Below are 21,445 nucleotides of genomic sequence, written 5' to 3' on the forward strand. Positions count from 1 at the left end.
GTACACACGGCTCTGCTCAATACACCTCAAACACATGGCTCCGCACACCTCGTACATGAGTGCCTCCGCTCCGTACACCTCGTACACACACGGCTCTGCTCCGTACACCTTGTACACACACGGCTCCGCTCCGTACACCTCAAACACATGGCTCCTCACACCTCGTACACACGGCTCTGCTCCGTACACACGGCTCTGCTCAATACACCTCAAACACATGGCTCCGCACACCTCGTACATGAGTGCCTCCGCTCCGTACACCTCGTACACACACGGCTCTGCTCCGTACACCTTGTACACACACGGCTCCGCTCCGTACACCTCAAACACATGGCTCCTCACACCTCGTACACACGGCTCTGCTCCGTACACACGGCTCTGCTCCATACACCTCAAATACATGGCTCCGCACACCTCGTACATGCGCGCCTCCGCTCCGTACACCTCATACACACATGGCTCCGATCCGTACACCTCGTACACACGCGGCTCCGCTCCATACACTTCGTACACACGCGGCTCCGCTCCGTACACCTCGTACACACATGGCTCCGCTCCGTACACACGGCTCGGCTCCATACACCTCAAACACATGGCTCCGCACACCTCGTACACGCACGGCTCCGCCCCGTACACGCGCGGCTCCACCCCGCACGCCTCGTACACGCGCGGCTCCGCCCCGCACGCCTCGTACACGCGCGGCTCCGCTCCGTACACCTCGTACACACGCGGCTCCGCACTCCTCGTACACACACGGCTCTGCTCCGTACACCTCGTACACACGCGGCTCTGCTCCGTACACCTCGTACACACGCGGCTCTGCTCCGTACACCTCGTACACACGCGGCTCTGCTCCGTACACCTCGTACACACGCGGCTCTGCTCCGTACACCTCGTACACACGCGGCTCTGCTCCGTACTCCTCGTACACACGCGGCTCTGCTCCGTACACCTCGTACACACGCGGCTCTGCTCCGTACACCTCGTACACACGCGGCTCTGCTCCGTACACCTCGTACACACGCGGCTCTGCTCCGTACACCTCGTACACGCGCGGCTCCGCTCCGTACACCTCGTACACGCGCGGCTCCGCTCCCTACACCTCGTACACGCGCTGCTCCGCTCCGTACACCTCGTACACACGCGGCTCTGCTCCGTACACCTCGTACACACACGGCTCTGCTCCGTACACCTCGTACACACGCGGCTCTGCTCCGTACACCTCGTACACACGCGGCTCTGCTCCGTACACCTCGTACACACGCGGCTCCGCTCCGTACACCTCGTACACACGCGGCTCCGCTCCGTACACCTCGTACACACGCAGCTCTGCTCCGTACACCTCGTACACACACGGCTCTGCTACATCCACACTGTAAACCCCTCCTGACCCCACACATAAACTGCAGCTCATCCAGCACCATGACAACCAGCACAGCAGAGTCCTGCATCCACTGAGGCCCCTGATCATGTGACCCCTGACTCCTCCCCTCCTGTGACCTCATCACAGCTCCTGTGCGCACAGAGCAGCCATATATGTGGTGGCGGCTCTGCAGGTGGAGGTATGTGGAGACCCCATTACTGGGCGCAGGGGGCATTAACCCCTTCAGCACGGAGACTCTTTTGGGGTCTTGTGTTGCCCCTTTATAAGAATCATAAGGTTTTTGTTCTGTTTCCTGTAATAGATACATACGACCCAACTATGGAGACAGGAAGGGAGGAAACGTATTGTTCTCATAGTACAGGACCCCTTTACTGGCCCCACAGTGTAATGTCCCCATTATGCCCCTTATACAGTATGTATGATGCCCCACACAGTGTAATGCCCCCATTATGCCCCTTATGCAGGATGTATGATGCCCCCCACACAGTGTAATGCCCCCATTATGCCCCTTATGCAGGATGTATGATGCCCCCCACACAGTGTAATGCCCCCATTATGCCCCTTATACAGGATGTATGATGCCCCCACACAGTGTAATGCCCCCATTATGCCCCTTATGCAGGATGTATGATGCCCCCCACACAGTGTAATGCCCCCATTATGCCCCTTATACAGGATGTATGATGCCCCCACACAGTGTAATGCCCCCATTATGCCCCTTATACAGTATGTATGATGCCCCCACAGTGTAATGCCCCCATTATGCCCCTTATGCAGGATGTATGATCCCCCCACAGTGTAATGCCCCATTATGCCCCTTATGCAGGATGTATGATGCCCCCCACACAGTGTAATGCCCCCATTATGCCCCTTATGCAGGATGTATGATGCCGCCACACAGTGTAATGCCCCCATTATGCCCCTTATGCAGTATGTATGATGCCCCCACACAGTGTAATGCCCCCATTATGCCCCTTATGCAGTATGTATGATGCCCCCACACAGTGTAATGCCCCTTATACAGGCTGTATGATGCCCCCACACAGTGTAATTCCCCCATTATGCCCCTTATACAGGATGTATGATGCCCCCACACAGTGTAATGCCCCCATTATGCCCCTTATGCAGGATGTATGATGCCCCCACACAGTGTAATGCCCCCATTATGCCCCTTATACAGGATGTATGATGCCCCCACACAGTGTAATGCCCCCATTATGCCCCTTATGCAGGATGTATGATGCCCCCATTATGCCCCTTATGCAGTATGTATGATGCCCCCACACAGTATAATGTTCCCCCAGTATCGCCTGAGGTCCTGCACTTGGAATGATTCTTCTGGAAAATGGGTTTCCTTCTGCCTGCTCCCCTACATGTAGACCCTCGAGCATGTATACATGCATGTAGGGGAGCAGGCCTTACTAGATATCGAGGCTTTGTACAGTAATATACCGCACGAGGATGATATCAGAGGAGTAAGACATTTCTTGAAATCGAGATCAATAGAGTGTAGCAGACATAATGACTTCATGGAGGATCTTCTAAAATTCACTCTTACTCTTAACTTCTTTCTTTTTGACAGGAAGTACTTCCCCCGAGCTCAGCGGTACTGCGATGGGGAGCCCCTGTGCCCCCTCGTATGATAACCTCTTCCTGGGCTGGTGGGAGGAAACCACAATATTCAGGGATGATCATAAGTGATGACATCCATATATTGGGGTACAGTATAGATATATTGACCACATTTTTATCATCTGGTCAAGGAAGAGTGAACAGTTTCTTGCATTTGTCAGGGAACTCAATATCAATAGCGATGGCCTTAGATTTACATCTGAGTTTAATTATTACCAGTTGCCTTTCCTGGATGTACTAATCTAGAAATAACGGGATGGGACCCTAGGGACACTCATCTACCATAAACCTACAAGCACTAATAAACTATTGAAATGGGATAGCCACCACCCCATCCCACTGAAAAAGAGAATACCCAAGGGCCAATTTTTACAGTTGAGAAGGAACTGTTCTAATGTCACAGATTTTAATATTCAGACAATAGACATTAACACCAGATTCATGGAAAAAGGTACCCACAGTACAGTTTAGATTCCGCACGATTGTTTGCAGAAAAACAGGAGAGACAGACAGTCCTCCATACCTAACCAAGAGAGCAAGAAAAAGATGGGATAACAAGGGTAATAGGAACTGAGTAACGGTATCTTTAATATCCTCAGAAAACACTAGGATGTACTTGTGGCCGACGCGGACCTGAGGGTGCTGTGTGATCTACTCCCACAATAACTTTCAGAATTGGTCAGTCAGTTAGGGACCATTTAGTGCATAGTGTCTATAAAAAACCAAAGGGACTTGGCTAGATAGAAGAGTCTGCGGTTTCTTTAGATGTGGAGAATGTTGCACGTGTAATTGGATGAGACCATGTAAATCTTGTTCCTCTACTGGTAAAACCATTGTTCAGAGGGATTATTCCAACTGTAAAACCTCGGGACTTGTATATATGGCCACATGCACCTGCCCCTAGATTATGTAGGCAAGGTCAAGAGGGAATCTAGGAGTAAGGTGGGGTAGCATCTGGGCGATATATGCCAAGGTCGGGACACCCCATTAGCGAGACACATGAACAGTGTACATCGAGTTGAAACCGGAGACATCTCCTTTTGTATCATTGAGTTTAAACCCAATGTGAGAGGGGGTGATCTCAATAGATGTATCCTCAAAAAGGAAAGTGAGTGGATTTCCAGATTGGATTCACTAGACCCTAAGGGACTGAATGAGCAAATTTCCTATGCCTGTTTTGTGTGAATACAGCCCCATTCTGGGTTACATTTTTGGATTTTATACTCTATTCATTGCTACTGTCATTGTTCATTCATTGTTCCCTGTGAATGGGGTTCACATATTGTTGTACTTCATCGAGATATCTGAGTTTCTATATCAGAATTATTTCTTATCAGTTATATCCCACTTATACTATTAAGTAACTAACAAGTGTGGGTTCCTTGTGTATTTCTAATTGTGTAATAGGGGTCAAATTTGACCATTTAGGAATATACTTTGGCCATCATCCCATATTTTATGTAGTGATAAAGTAGATCTACATGCCTATTGCATGATGGGAGGATGTGCAGTACTTGTTTTTAGTCTCCCATGACGCTGACCTCAGAGACAGGACTTTTCTATATTGGTGAAATGCAATCCAAATCCATTATGCGCTTCAGCGTGGAACTCATGCTTATGGACATGCGCAGTCTCAGAATGATTCTAGATGTGCTTCAGCGTGTAACACAACTACGGGCATACGCAGTCCCGGGTACTACTGGCACGGTGGGAATCAGTTTATCTGGCGTTTCAGTGTAAACACATGCACACTAGGGGATGGACATTATCGGACTTCTAGCTCATGAGAAGTAGCGCAGACGCAGTACATTATTGTAGACCGGCTCCATTCTATATACAGTGGGTACGGAAAGTATTCAGACCCCTTTAAATTTTTCTCACTCTTTGTTTCATTGCAGCCATTTGGTAAATTCTAAACAGTTCATTTTGTTTCTCATTAAAGTACACTCTGCACCCCAGACTTTGTGGAAATTTCTCCCATCTCCCTACTGCATCTCTGGAGCTGAGCCACAGTGATTTTGGGGTTATTCTTTACCTCTCTCACCGAGGCTCTTCTCCCACGTTTGGTCAGTTTGGCTGAACGGCCAGGTCTAGGAAGGCTTCTGATGGTCCCAAACCTCTTCCATTTAAGGATTATGGAGGCCACTGTGAACCTTGAGTAATGCAGAAATTCTTTTGTAACCTTGGCTAGATCTGTGCCTTGCCACAATTCTGTCTCTGAGCTCCTTGGGCAGTTCCTTTGAGCTCATGATTCTCATTTGGTCTGATGTGATCTGTGAGGTCTTATATAGACAGGTGTGTGCCTTTCCAAATGAAGTCCTATCAGGTTAATTAAACACAGTTGGACTCCTATGAAGGAGTAGAACCATTTCAAGAAGGATCACAAGGAAATGGACAGCATGTGATTTAAATATGAGTGTCTGAGCAAAGGGTCTGAATACTTATGACCTTGTGATATTTCAGTTTTTCTTTTTTAATAAATTTAAAAAAAAATCTACATTTGTTTTTTTTCAGTCAAGATGGGGTGCAAAGTGTACATTAATGAGAAAAAAATGAACTTTTTAGAATTTACCAAATGGCTGCAATGAAACAGAGTGAACAATTTAAAGGGGTCTGAATACTTTCCGTACCCACTGTAAAGTGGTGCTGCACGTAGTGGTTTAGAGGAATGCGGTGTCCACCGCTAGTTCCTGGTGCTGTGTGCGTTGTTAGGGGCAGGATGATATCTAAAGGTGGGGGGCGGGATTAGTGAGGGCGGCTGACCTATCGCTGCCAATCCTACAGGGCTGTATAGTGTGAACTCCGGAAGTGCACGTGTGATGTCACGGGAAGTGACGCGCTTCTCCCAGGAAGCTGTGCGTTCCACAAGCCGGTGTAAATGCTTTCCAGTGAGCCGGAAGTTTGAGTGCCAGTGAGAGAACGTGCATTCCACCAGTATAGAGCATAAGACCCCATGGGCATGAGCCAGAGCCTTTGATGGAGTGGAGAAGAATCCAGGAGAGTGGACAAGAATGTGTCAGAGAGGAATAATCTGCAATAAAGGAGACAATATTTGAGTAGGATATGGAGATCAAAACATGTATATTATTGACCTATTCAAATTGAAGACCACATTTCCAAATGTAAAATACATTTTAACATAGGGTCACATAAGATCCCTGGGTGACAAGTTTCTTTATACCAATTGTTCAATGAGAACCAAACTCCAAGCATAAAAAAACCTTATATAAAGGCCAGTAGGTCATACTCCCTATTAAGGCTTTTCGGTGAAGGGCACAGTGATGGGCACCAATGTGGCCCCCCCAATATGCAAATTGCTTCTTGTCAGCTTTCGAGAGTCAGGTGGTCTACTCTAATCCACTTTTTCAAGAACATTCCATTCTCTGGAAACGTTTCATAGACGACATCTTTTGCATATGGGGGGGTCCCTTAGAATCTTTAGAGGTTTTTCTCCACACTGAACTCCGCATGGCCAGATTTGAGCTTCACCATGACATATGATTCAAGCAGTGTTAGTTTCCAAGGATCAAGGATACACAGGGCCACCTAACAACTGACCTCTATTCCAAGCCCACCGATCGCTATGGCCTATTACACTTTTCTAGCAATCATCCAATGTCGATGAATAAATCTATACCTACATCACAATTTCAGAGGGTCAAACAGATAGTGTCCAGTGAAACTATCCGCAATCAGAGGTTACAAGAAATGATAACCAAATTCACTGAACGAGGCTATCCACCTAGCTTCTTGCATCCCCAGGCGTTGTATTCCAGAACTGATCGTCCAAACACTAAGGACAGAATCCCCTTCGTTCACACGTTCCACCCCTTCACCTACATCTTACATAAAACCATTAGGAAACACAGGAACATCTTACAAACTGGCTATCCCACGATCCCTGCGTTCCAACAACCCTTCCTACCGTGTTTTAAGAGAGCAATCAATATTACAGACTCTCTGGTATGTGCCGATTTGGGCACAGCGCACCAAGGTCCTAAACAATGGTTCTTGCAGAATCCCAAAATGGGCACATTCCCATGTCTCCATTGTCGTCAATGCAGCAATGTCCTCAGGTCAACCGAAACGTTTACTTTTGTTTTTGGACTGCATTAAAAAAAATGTTTTCTATAAGAACCATTGAGTGCCGAGGTTATTCTCAATGTCAATTCCAGTGTCAGAAAATTAGACGAGAATTAGCGTTATGGAAGATGAGTCTATGAGAAACGTATTCAGCTGCAGTCTCCGAGGAAGAAACTGCTTGTTGTCTGTGGCCTAAAATATAAAGGTTTTATTACTAGATGTAAAGGAAAAAAAACAAAATTCTGTAAAATAATAAATCTCCTTATATGTTTCCCCTCATTATCTCCAATAGTTGTATTATTACACAGGATTTTTATGATGTTACATCTGCTCATCATCTCTCTGCAGTTTCCGATCCTCTCAGTGGAGATATTCTATATAAGAGAATTTTCCTGATTTACCTATCACAGATGGATATGGGCAGAGACAAGATGGCGGAGAGGTTATTACACCTCACCCTAGAGATCCTCTTTCGGCTTACTGGAGAGGTGAGAGATTCTGATGACGTCACATTACATCATTCTTATATATGGGAATAACAGATGGACAGAACTGGAGAGGCGAGGGCTCTGGAAATGTCTGGAGTGAGTTTTATTAATGTGTCTCTCCATAACCAGAGATTAATCACGGGGCCTCCACCTCACCCCCTGATACATGAGGACATCAATGACCAGAAGATCCTAGAACTCACCTACAAGATGATTGAGCTGCTGACTGGAGAGGTGACACTGCTGGGAATGCTGGGACATTAAACAGTAACACTATGAAGGGATCGGGGAGATGACTGTATCATTGTATGTGTCAGGTTCCTATAAGGTGTCAGGATGTCGCCGTCTATTTTTCCATGGAGGAGTGGGAATATTTAGAAGGGCGCAAAGATCTGTACAAGGACGTCATGATGGAGGTTCCCCAGCCCCTCACATCACCAGGTAATAGACAGGACTAAATACACGCGGCCTATAATTATCTGTATGTAAAGAATGAATTCAGTCCTTGCATGTGTTTTCTCCAGATCTATCCAGTAAGTTGACAACGCCAGAGAGATGTCCCCGTCCTCTTCTTCCACATGACTGTAAACAAGAAGATCCCAATGTTCCTCAGGATCATCAGGTAGTTGAAGAGAAGGTGTCATGAGATCTCCCCTATGATGTGTAGACGGCTGTGAAGGTCTTGTGTTCAGTCTTGTTTTATATTTGTGTAATGAGAACGGTGGAGATGGCAGGATTAGAGCTGATCATAGATGTGACTTCTCTGTCTGTTTGTGACTTTTACAATATTTGTTTCAGTGTGAAGATCTGACCCATATTAATATTACAGAGATATATGTGAGGGGTGATGAGCAGTGTAAAGAGGAGATTCCTACATATGACTACCCAGGTGAGTAGTAACCACTAAATACAGAGAAGTCGTCACAAATTCTTCTCAGTCCCTGTCTGTGGCTGCTTTATCGGTGGTGTAGTCCGGCCGTATCACAATCGTGTGATCACCATTTTGCCGCTAGACGACAGCATTCTCCTCCATCCGAAAATGTTCAAATTACTTGCGAAAATTGTGAAAGCCCTTTTGTATAGCACTTACAACCTGGAAGATCCACCTACCCCCTGAGATTAGATGATGCTGACCGTTACCTGCCCAGGTCTGTAAACTACAAAGCTAAATGACAGCGTACGTAGAATGTGCTGACAAATTAGAAAATCACTTGAAGAAAAATATTATGATGGGCCTCTAAGAGAAAGCGGAGGGTAATGATGCTGTTGGCTTCCTAGATCCCTGATATCTTATTGGATGAATCTACCTTCTCCCTCTTCTGTGCTGCTGAATGTGCTCATATGGTCCCTACAAGACCTGGTCCAGTCTTTCTGGCCAAACTTCACTTTTTTGATCAACAACATTAAATGTGCAGTGAGGGACACGTGTGAATTTCTGTACAATAACAACAGAGTTTCCCTTTATCCTGACTGTTCAATTTCTTTTAAAACCAACTAACTTCAAACAGGATTGTGATAAACTATACAGAAAACATTACACCTGTGCCATGATATATCTCTAAGCTGTGCGTGGCTGATGGCTGTAATATACATTTATTCACGCCTGCAGGAGATGTGTTGGCTCCAGCCCTGGTTTCATGGATTCACTCCACGTCATAAATTCCATTATGTTTTCAATCCTAATAAATTCAGATTACTGCACAATCTCTCCTGAAATGGGGGCACTAATACATTCTCTACTCTCCTGGTCAGAACTCATAGTAGCTCCAATGGTCCGCCATAAATGAGTGTGACTCCGGTTTAGTGTTTTTATATTCTTTCTTTTTTTACAGGTTCATTGTGGTGGGATCGGCCGGCCTCACTTATGTGAGTCTGTAACTCCCTGGTAGTCTTTCAAAAAGGTCTCCATTGCCTCTTCCAAATGCCCGAGATCTAAATTTAAGACGCCTCAGCTCTGCACTATTATAAAAAGTTCACTTTAAATGTCTAATATTTCTTCTTGAAACTCATCTGACAGAAAATATTGTCCCTTACGATAGTTTAGATTGCCAAGAGCCACCGAGCCCCATACTCCAATTACCACGGAGAGGTTTCACCACTAGTTACTCATTTTTCTCTGATGAAGACTGTTGAGTTTGATCATTTCAGTAGATGTTTTATTGTCTATAGTCACAGTTTTTGACTTTGTAATCCTCTGATTTAACCCCTTCCTGCAGCCAGTTTTGTGTTTCTAATCAGGCCCCATTTTTCAAATCACTTTATGTGGTGATAACTTTGGAATTCTTCATAAAGGATAATAAGAAACAAATGGACCTTACAAATTATTTTCCAACTTCTTTTGAATCTGACAATCCCCTATATACGGTTGTACACTACTGTCTGGGCACATGGCAGGTTAAGAAGGGCAGGAGCGCCATTTAGCTATTTGAATGCAGATCTTGCTGGAATAGTTCGCAGACACAATGTATTGGGGACGCTGTTCATGGTCACCTGGAAGCTCAAAAGATGGCCACCACGAATAGGCTTGCCTTATCTAACCCGTTTACAGATTGCACAAATTAATAATAATAATAATTTTTTTTATTTTTATAGCGCCAACATATTCCGCAGCACTTTACAAATTTTAGGGGGAAATTATACAAACAATACAGAATAAGCATATCTCATATTGAAAGGAGTTAGGGCCCTGCTCGCAAGCTTATAGTCTATGAGGAACTGGGGGAGACACAAAAGGTAGAATGTACATATATTGTATAATGCAGCCTTGATATACTAAATAGGATAAATAATACATGGACTGGTCGCCTGCCAGTATGTGTGCAGCCCTGACCGAGGCTATTATGTGCATGGTTGGTATGAACCTGAACTTGAGGAAGATTTTAATTTGGGGGAAAACTGGGACGGACAACTGGGATGGACAGATAGTGTGTGGAGGCGATACGCCAGTCTAAAGAAATGAGTTTTTAGGGTCCACTTGAAACTGTGGGTATTGTGAATTAATCGAACTGTCCTGGGTAGTGCATTTCAAAGAATTGGCGCAGCACGCGAGAAATCTTGGAGACACGAGTGGGAAGTTCGGATTATGGAGGATTTTAGTTTTAAGTCACTGGCAGAACGGAGGCCACGTGTAGGGTGGTAGACTGAGACAAGGGAGGAGATGTAGGGGGGTACTGAAGCATGGAGCGCTTTGTGGGTAAGCGTGGTAATTTTAAATTGAACTCTATATTGGATGGGTAACCAATGCAATGACTGGCACAGGGAAGAGGCATCGGTGTAGCGGTTGGCGAGTAATATGATCCTGGCTGCTGCGTTAAGGACGGATTGGAGAGGGGAGAGTTTAATAAGAGGGAGTTGCAGTAGTCCAGACGAGAATGTATAAGAGCTACAGTAAGAGTTTTTGCCAAGTCAAAGGTTAGAAAAGTCCTGATTCTTGAGATGTTTTTGAGGTGTAGATGACATGAACGAGCGAGTAATTTGATGTGAGGAGTGAAGGAAAGGTCGGAGTCAAAAATGACCCCAAGATAGCGGGCTTGTTGCTGGGGAGTAATGGTTGAGCCATAAGCGGAAATGGCAATATCGGGCATAGGTAGGTTAGTGGAGGGAGGAAAGACGAGTAGTTCAGTTTTTGACAGATTCAGTTTTAGACAGAGGGAGGACATAAATTACTTCATAAATTTACGTCATAAACACAAATTACTTTGCTCATCATCCTTTAACCCCTCTACATGGATCTGGACTAACACAGAGATCCCTAGGCTTGGGCCACGGTGTTACCTGCTGTTCTGTGGAGTGAGATCGGAAGAAGAATAGTCAGGTAGCCGGGTCAGAACCAAAAGGATAGAGAAAATACAAACTCAGAAGACACGAGTAGTCAGTAAATGGGCCGGGGTCACAACAGGAAAGAAATACACAAGCCGGGAGCTGAGCACAGAGGACTGAACCAGAGGAGAACAAGGCTGTATCTGGCAGCTTCCGGCAATATGCCTTCAGCTTTAGTAGGGTGTGGTTCTCTCCAAATGGCTGAAGCAGGGAGCAGATTACTCCAGCTGGACAGCACATACACCCATACTGCCAGACTGGATGGTACTATTGGTCCCAGTAATCCTAATCTTAGTGGCTTAACAGAGCCTTCGCCGCCCAGAGCTTCTGGTTCTGACGTCTCTTCCATCACCAGCGCCGCCTGCAGAATGAATAAGACGGTGCCTGGTGACAAAAGCAGACGTCACACAAGTCGAAGCAGGAGGAGAAGTAGATGTCCCAGAGGAGATGGGATACACCTTTTGCAGAAGCCCTAATATAACAAAATGGCAGAAAACCAGAGCAGTAGAAATCCTCATAAAGTGACTCCATTTTGGAAATTATAACCCTCAGTGAATTAATCTATAGGAGAAGTGACTATTTTGACTCCACAGGCACTTTCCGGAAATTAGCACGCAGTGGATGTTGGAGAGTGAAAACTGCAAATATATAATTTCATTACCCAACACATAGTGCCCAGATTGTGCTCCAGGAGACACACACCATCAATTAAGTGGGTTCTTCTCATTATAGTAATGTCAAATACATGGATAATAAATGAGATTTAGGCACATAAACTACTGCAAAGCTCAGAAGCGAGAAGGATATCTGACTTTGGAAGAGCAGATATTGCTGGATTGGGTTATGGAAGCCATGTTGCTTTTCAAGAGCCTTTAAGCCACTAATAATGTGGAAACCTCTGTTTTTCCACTGACAGATGATGGATCTGAGTGGAGACTTGTTTTTTGTCAGATAAGTAGAAGTTTTTATTGGTATTCTTTTTGCCTACATAACATCATTTGGTGGCTTTTTATTCCATATTTGGGAGGCAGAATGAAAAAACAGTTGAACACCACGCTTTACTGATCCAGCCTATGAGGTTTTCTATTAGACAGTCATTGTTCTGGTGAATAAGTGAATTTTTTTTATATAACTTGCCTTTTTACGGACAATTTAAGTAGAAATGTTAAAAAATATAAAATTCAAAGATTTTTTATTAAAAATAATAATTGGTTTTATTCTTGGCAGATGTCTGTACCAGGAGATTAGAGGGACAGCTGATATCTTCAATTTTTAAATCAGATAATTTTCAGATCCAACAGGATACAATTGAAATGAATGACATTACTCCAGATATACCATCATTCCTTCACAGCAAAGATCTGTCATCTGATCCTTTGAAACAGGTCCTGTCTTCTGATTCATTACCGACTACTAAGGAAAATCAAAGTCACAAAATAAGCATTAAAAAACAAACTGCTCCTAAAGCAAAGAAGCCATTTTCACGTTCAGAATATAGAAATAGTTTTCCTCTCAAAAAGTCTTTTCTTAAACCTCAAAAAATTCACACAGCAGAGAATAGATTTTCTTGTTCAAAGTGTGGAAGATGTTTTAATCAGAAATCAGATCTTTTTAGGCACCAGAGAACTCACACAGGAGAGAAGCCATTTTCCTGTTCAGAATGTGGGAAACGTTTTACAGAGAAATCAAATCTTATTGTACATCAGAGAACTCACACGGGAGAGAAGCCATTTTCCTGTTCAGAATGTGGGAAATCTTTTGCAACAAAATCAAATCTTATCAAACATCAGAGAACTCACACAGGGGAAAAGCCTTTTTCATGTTCAGATTGTGGAAAATGTTTTGGACACAAATCATATCTTAATAAACATCAGAGAACTCACACAGGGGAGAATCTTTTTTCATGTTCAGAATGTGGGAAATATTTTACAGAGAAATCAACTCTTATCAACCATCAGAGAACTCACACAGGAGAAAAGCCATTTTCCTGTTCAGAATATGGGAAATGTTTTACAGAGAAATCAACTCTTACCAAACATCACAAAACTCACATAGGGAAGAAGCCTTTTTCCTGTTCAGAATGTGGGAAATATTTTAAAAATAAATGGAATCTTATTATTCACCACAGAACTCACACAGGGGAGAAGCCTTTTTCATGTTCAGAATGTGGGAAATGTTTTAACCAGAAATCGGATCTTGATAAGCACCAGAGAACCCACACAGGGGAGAATGTCGCAACTACACCCAACTAGTCTCTGTAGAGACTAGAAAGGCCCTAGCTGCACAACTAAAAAGACCACCACACACCTAACTAACTAATAAGCCATTGAGGAGTTTCTCATACCTCCTGTGGAACCAGAGGGGAGGCTGCAACACACTCTCAACAAGGAGAAAGGAAAGTATGAAGTAAAATACAAAAACTCTGAGTGAGAAACAAAAATGCATTCATAAAGGGCAAAGAAGGCAAGCTAAGGAGAACCACAAATAAAGGGAACGAGTATAATCTCCCAGAAACCTAACATTGTTAGAATAAAAAGGTACTTGGAGGGAAAGCAAACTGACCGGGAGGATAGTTTCACCTTTGTGGTGAAACTTATAAAATTCATCCTCACCAACTGGAAATGTAAACCTGTACATTTATAATGACCACGGACAAGATAAAGATTCCCAACTCACATCAGGACCACAAGATCCCTGGTACTTTCAGCTGCATCACAATGAACTTAATTATATGTACCGATTGTCCAACTGGGGGTCTGTATGTAGGGGAGACAGGGCAAAAACTTAAAACAAGGATGAATTCTCATCGCCACACAATAAAAGAAAAACAGAATAGATTCACTTGTGGCCAAACATTTCTACGGCCACAACTGCTTCTCCCTCTCCCATGTTGATAGTTCTGCTTCAAGTCTCTTATCTTATCTATTGCATTATTCCTGTGCCCTGTTGTGTATAAATATGTGACTCTTCACATTTTGTGTTATACCATGTCTGATGAAGAGACCAGAGTAGTCTCGAAAGCTTACTGACTAATGGCTAACTGAAAAGATGGTATCAACCACTGAGGACTTTCAAATTTTAATGTTTTTCTCCAAACAGCAATTTTAAGATCTCTCCACAGGTGTTCAATGGGATTTAGATCCGGATTCATTGCTGGTCAGAACTGTCCAGCACTTTGTTTCCATCCATTTTCTGGGTGCTTCTTGAAGTATGTTTGGGGTCATTGTCATGCTGGAAGACCCAAGACCCAGCTTTCTGACACTAGGCACTACATTGTGCCCCAAAATCCTTTGCTAATCTTCAGATTTCATGATGCCTTGCACACAGTCAAGGTACCTGACCAGAGGCAGCAAAACAACCCCAAAACATCTTTGAAGCTCCATCATATTTGACTGTATGTGTTGTAAATTTATTGATTATGTTGCGCAGCTTGGACAGAGGAACATCCGGATCTCTAAAGATGGATTTATAACCTTGAAATTATTGATATTTTTCAACAATTTTGGTTCTCAAGTCCTCAGACAGTTCTCTTCTCCTTTTTATGTTTTCTCCATTCTTAGTGTGCCACACATATGCACACAATGCAAAGATTGAATCAACTTCTCCCTTTTTTATCTGGTTTTAGTTGTGATTTTCATATTGCCCACACCTGTTACTTGCCACAATTGTGTTTGAACAAGCTTCACATGCTTGAAACAAAGTTGTTTACCCACAATTTTGGCAAGGTGTCAATCATTTTGCCCGACCTATTTTATGTGGTTTTGTGTGAAATTATGTTAAATTTGCCTTTTTTTTCTCTGTTTTCTTGTGTTTTTCCAATACATGCAAAGGAAATAAACGTGTAGAACAAAACATGTACCTGCAATAATTTTCTGGGAGAATTACTTTTTACATTTTCTGTAACAATTTCAAGGGAGCCAACACTTTTGACCATGACTTGTTTTTGTCGCCTTTTTAATTTGTTGCAGCATATCATCCGCTTCATGTTCCGCTATGTTAGGAGACTTGTAGCAAAGTCCAGTTAGCAGCTTTCCATTATTGCCATTTCCATGTACATTACCCATACTGATTTTACATGCAGAGGGCCAAAATGAAAAACTTGGACAAAGTCGTGGACCAACCAGTATACAGTATAATGGGCCCCACATAGTCCTCCATACAGAATAATGGGCCCCACATAGTCCTCCATACAGTATGATTGGCCCCACATAACTTTCCATACGGTATAATGGCCCCACATAGTCCTCCATACAGTATGATGGGCCCCACATAGCTTTCCATTCAGTATAATGGACCCCACAAAGTCCTCCATGCGGAATAATGGCCCCACATAGATGTGGTGGTTCTGGTGTCGTGGGTCAAATGTAATCACCAAGAGTTGGGCATGTGTGCTGTACATTGTCGAAGCTTCCCCCCATGTCATCATTGAGCGTGAGGTCTTAAGTTGGTTTTAACGAAAATACCCACCCCTCTACCTATTTTTCTTTCCTATCCGTTTGAATGTAGTTTAACCCTCTATGTTTGTCACCCAGTCATGGCTTTCATCCAGTCAGGTTTCTGTAATGCCCACCACATCGTAATCTGTGGCTGACCTAAGAGTCTCTGATTCATTCATTTTGTTTTGAAGACTTCTTTCATTTGCCTGCAGACATTTAATACTATTAGCACATTTATTACGGCTACTCGCTTCCTTACTTTCCTTGAATGTCTCACTCACTGCCTACTCTACCCCCTTATTTGCACAGCTACCCTCCCTCCCCCAGATTCTAGTTTGAAAGCTCCTCCATCCATCTGACCATTTTTTTCCTCAGCACATCTGCATTCTCCCCATTGAGGTGCAGCCTGTCCCTATTGTAGAGCCTGTAGCCGACAGAGAAGTCAGCGCAGTTCTCCATGAACCTAAACCCTTTCTTCCTGACAATTATCTCCTTAAGTTCCCGCTGACTTTCTAGTGACGTAGTGGAATCAGCAGTATTTCTGAAGACACCACCTGTACTTCAGCTTCTCTCCTAATTCCTTGTAATCATTTTTAAAGACCTTTCACCTCCCTCTAACTTTGTCATTGGTACCAATGTGTACCATGACTGCTGGGTTTTCCCCAGCCCCACCCAGTAATCTGTCTATCTGATATCATGAAAATCCCCGTTAGGGGCACACAAAATGTGTGTGTTCTCGTCTTAGTTGTCTGCCGCCAAACTGTATATAGGATCTATACGGTTGGAGAAATCACAAATGAACACTGAGTAGTGTCTCAAATAGGCTTTTTATAGGAAAAATCAGGAACCTTTCCACACATTACCTCATTGCCTTATCTCATAATTATGGCTGACATCTGTCGCTAATGGGTCATTATTTTAATATGTAAACAATTAAGTCAAGCTGACTCAATTAAATCAATTAAGTCCGTCTTGCATGTAAGGTTCAAAGGTCAATCACTTATCTTTTATTATTCTGTAATTTCCCTAAAAGTAATAAAGATCATTAGCAAGCTCTTATTATCAGATTAATATGTTAGTCAATAATCATTAGGGATTTTCCATAATTCCATGTTCTACGTAGTATGTGGATCTTTGATCATTATGAGGTTATTGGTACAATGTGGTATGGGCAGGAGGAGGGCATTTTGGATTGTCTGTAATTCTTAATACATAAAAGTATGGAGTTCCATTTTCATATAACTTCCATAATCATACATACAGTATATTTATCTATAACACCCCAAATTAACTTAGGAATTATCTTAAGGACCATAATCTTTCCACTTGACGAGATAATGCAAAAAAGTACCTGACCCACCTGGAACCAAGAATTCGCCTTACTTCATACTCCCGACACCCTTCCAAATCCACCTCAATTATGTCTTGAGGTCCCCTCAAATTTTTTTAAAAGAGAAGAATGGAAAGAATTATTGATTTTCCAGGCAATAGGAAGCTGCAACTTAACTGTCACAGGATTTAAAATTTTAATAATTTTATAAGGACCTACAAATTTAGGTGCAAACTCTCTAGATATTATCTTTAAGCGCAGAGTTTTTTAGGACAACCACACAAAATCCCCCACCCTAAAGACAGGAGCCTTCTTCCTACGTCTGCGGTTAGCAACTCTTTTGGTCCAGTCACTATCTGCCAAAAGATACCTATCGACATCCCTCCAGACCTTAAAGAGGTTGTCCACTACTATTAACAATGGCCCTGTTACGCTCACGCCCGGACTGACTGGTGTGAGGGTGGTTAGTGGTCCCACTGGGCCATGAACCGAGGAGTGCCTGGAGGGGCGTGACTAGGGGCCTCGCCATATCCGACCACGAACACACTGCGGCTTAATCGACTCTGTGGTCTGAGGAGGGACGTGGGAGGTGGCCCAGGTGCTACTCCAGGTCACACCCCGGACACAGCTGTTGACCCACACCGGGGAATGCAGAAACGGGCAGGCACAGCTGGTATGCAGACAGGCGGGTACTGGCAGGCACAGCTGGTATGCAGACAGGCGGGTACTGGCAGGCGCGGCTGGTATGCAGACAGGCGGGTACTGGCAGGCGCGGCTGGTATGCAGACTGGCGGGTACTGGCAGGCATGGCTGGTATGCAGACAGGCGGGTACTGGCAGGTAGGAACGCAGGCTGGATAGGGACCAGTACAGACTGGGATACAGGAACAGAGCCGCAGGTGTGGTGGACAAGCGGAGCAGAACCGCAGGTGCGGTGGACAAGTGGAGCAGAGTGAAATCGCAGGTGCGGTGGACAAGCAGAGCAGAGCAAAACCGCAGGTGCAGTGGACAAGCAGAGCAAAACAGCAGGTGCGGTGGACAAGACGCAGAGCAGAGCGAAACCGCATAGCAGAGGGTGCAGGCAGACAGGATAGGGCTCTGTTCACATGGAACAGACTGGGAAACACAGGAAGATAGTTAGAACACAGGAGGTAGAGACGGAGGCAGGGAGATGGGACAAACAGAACCAGATACACACAAGGTACTTACAATGAAGTAGCGAGTGGACACAAAACTCACAAACAGAAGTACAGAGACCATGAGTTGGAGTTAGGTGCAGGTTCAGACACTGCAGGAAAAGGGCAGGTACTGACATAGAGACAAACAGGTAATGGGCTAGGGCACAGTTCATACATGAACTGAACCTGGAACAAGATACAGGAACGAGCCTGGGAACTCAGCCCCCAGGGTGGCGGAAACAGACAAGATACAGGACAAGACTTGGCAACTCCGTTGCACAGAACACACTGAAAGAAAGTGTTGCTCAGGCACCTCCTACTGGGTGGAGGGGGTTTAAGTATCCAGTGACTCACAGCAATAGGCTGGGGACGCATTAGGAGTGCGCACACTGTAACTTTAAGAATCAGGCAGTAACGGCGCCGCCTCCCTAAGCAATTAGAAAAGAGACATGCACACAGCAAGTACTGAAGCAAAGTGTGCAGCCTGGACTGATCGGTAAGTTGGCGGTCTTGCATGGTGGAAGATGGTAAGCCATGCCAGCATGCTGTCTGGGATATTACAGTCCCCATGGAATTAAATTGTGCCAACAAGTCTTTTTGTAAATGCCTTGCTTGTTCTTTATTGCCTGTGAGCGGCGTTATTGCTGGCCTCTCACCAGGCATCACGTGACCCCGGCTGCAGCCGACTCCGACATCTGCTGATGTCACGTCAAGTTCCGGCTGCAGTCGGGCGTGAGCACGTGACGCACTCCCCCTTGATTGATGGGCTGTGGTTGGGGTTGCATCGCACATCACAGCCCAGCATCCACCGCGCGCTTTCCCTCTCTGCTTTGGTTGGGAAAGAGCAATAAAAAATCAAATTGCACTCGGACCAATGTTAATGAATGAGTGACATCTCATCTGCGATTTTTTTTTTCTCAGCTGAAATCAGGCTGAGAAAAAATTCACAGCATGCTGCGATTTGCCACGTATCTCGGGCGGCGAGACTAGCCAATGCAAGTCAATGGGTGTGTGAAAAAAATCGCACATCACTCGGACCATGCGAGTGCCGTCCGATTTTCACGCCCCCGTCTCTTTAAAAGCCGGCAATTCATCAGCCGCATACAGTTACAATACATCGGTACCCGACAATATGAAAATAGAAAGAATAGCTATACACATAGAATAGATAGAAAGGTGTCAGTCATGTATATAATTAGTACAGTGACAGTGTTGGTTACTGTACTTGTCATTTATTGTTAAATTAAAGGATTTATTTAAAAAATTTGGTGTGGGGTCCCCCGTAATTTTATTGTCTAGCAGAGGTTAAGCAGACGGCTGGGGCAGATTTTTGAAGCCTGGGAAGGGGGTAATACCCACAGAGCTTCCCAGGCTACTAATATCAGCCCCCCAGCTGAATACTTAGCCTTTACAGGCTATTAAAATGGGGGACCCCCAAAAAATGACTTGGGGTCCCCTATTTTAACAGCTAGCAAAGGCTATACAGACAGTTGGGGACTGATATTAATAACCTAGAAAGGGGCCATAAATAATGGCCCCCTCCGAGGCTAGAAACAGCAGCAATCAGCCGCCCCAGAAGTGGCGCATCCATAGGATGCACCAATTCTGGCACTTAGCCTCCGCTCTGCCCACTGCCCTGTAGCGGTGGCAGTGGGGTTATAGGGTTGGGGTTGATGTCAGCTTATAAGGCCAGCTGACAACAAGCCCAGGTTAGTAATGGAGAGGCGTCTATAAGACGCCCCCATTACTAACACCATAGTGAAAGTGATATGTGAAATAACTACAACAACACCATGAATAAAATATTTTATTTGAAATAAACACAGAGACCTTTTATTGTTCTAAATTAAACCCTACTTACCATAACGCCCATTCCAGCTGAAGCCAATGCCCCCTGCAATGAAAGTTAAATAATAAAGCAACCTCATCCTTACCTAACTAGAAACACTAGCGATCTTAGGCCACGGCCCAACTATCAGTATTCGGTCAGTATTTTTTCTCAGGAGTTGGAGCCAAAACCAGGTGAGGAACAATCAGAGAAAAGGTATAATGGAAACAAGTCACCAATTCTGCATTTATCCCCCATTCCTGAGAAAAAAATACTGACCGAATACTGATAGTGGGACCGGGGCCTTAGAATAAAAAACTGCATTGTATTGACATCAGGGGTATAGATTTGAGTAACTAACTCAAAACCAACGAGGAATAAAGTGCAGATTTTTGGGGGCACATGATACAATACATACAGTTGAAACCAGAAGTTTACATACACTATATATAAAAAGACACATCTGCATGTTTTTCTCAATACCTGACATGAAATCAAAATAAAACTTTCCCGTTTTAGGTACATTAGAATTACCATAATTTTTTATATTTGCCAAATGCCAGAATAATGAGATAATGTTTTAAGGCATTTTTATTACTTACTGCAAAGTCAAAAGTTTACGTACATTTCATTAGTATTTGGTACCACTGCCCTTAAACTGAATGACTTGGGTCAAACATTTGGTACATCCTTCCACAAGATTCTCACAATAGCTGGTCGGAATTTGGGCCCATTCCTGCTGACAAAACTGATGTAACTGATCCAGGTTTGTAGGTCGCCTTGCTCGCACCTGCCTTTTCAGCATTGCCCATAAATTTTCAATAGGATTGAGATCAGGGCTTTGTGATGGCCACTCCAAAACATTGACTTGTTATCCTTAAGCCACTTTGTTACCATTTTGGCAGTATGCTTCGGGTCATTGTCCTTTTGGAAGACCCATTTCCACCCAAGCTTTAACTTCTTGGCTGATGTCTTGAGATGTTGCTTCAGTATTGCCACATAATCTTGTTTGCTAATGAAGCCATCTATTTTGTGAAGTGCACCAGTCCCCCCTGCAGCAAAACAACCCCACAACATGATGCTGCCGCCCCTATGTTTCACAGTTGGGATGGTGTTCTTAGTAGTGTTGAGCGAGTATGTTCTATTGACCCTTTCGCCGAGTATGCTCGGGCCGAGCTCCGAGTATTTATAGCTGCTCGGTGATATGGTTGAATCGCTCCCGTGTGCATGATTTGCAACTGTTTGACAGTTTTATTACATGTGAGGAA

General features: G+C 44.3%; 1 protein-coding gene across 1 annotated transcript; it reads left to right on the plus strand.

Annotated features, from left to right (window-relative positions):
• The first annotated feature begins 1,499 nt into the window (after nucleotides 1-1,499).
• Nucleotides 1,500-13,858, plus strand: LOC141197817 (uncharacterized). The gene is made up of 7 exons (XM_073662892.1): nucleotides 1,500-1,562; nucleotides 7,448-7,587; nucleotides 7,717-7,821; nucleotides 7,905-8,028; nucleotides 8,112-8,209; nucleotides 8,386-8,476; nucleotides 12,634-13,858. Exons 2-7 carry the CDS (start codon nucleotides 7,510-7,512, stop codon nucleotides 13,656-13,658), a joined length of 1,521 nt encoding a protein of 506 aa, XP_073518993.1. The 5' UTR covers nucleotides 1,500-1,562; nucleotides 7,448-7,509; the 3' UTR covers nucleotides 13,659-13,858.
• The last annotated feature ends 7,587 nt before the right edge of the window (nucleotides 13,859-21,445 follow it).

The sequence above is a fragment of the Phyllobates terribilis genome, unplaced genomic scaffold, assembly GCF_046119375.1.
Source record: "Phyllobates terribilis strain yellow unplaced genomic scaffold, ASM4611937v1 Scaffold_88__1_contigs__length_6355796, whole genome shotgun sequence".
NCBI lineage: Eukaryota > Metazoa > Chordata > Amphibia > Anura > Dendrobatidae > Phyllobates > Phyllobates terribilis.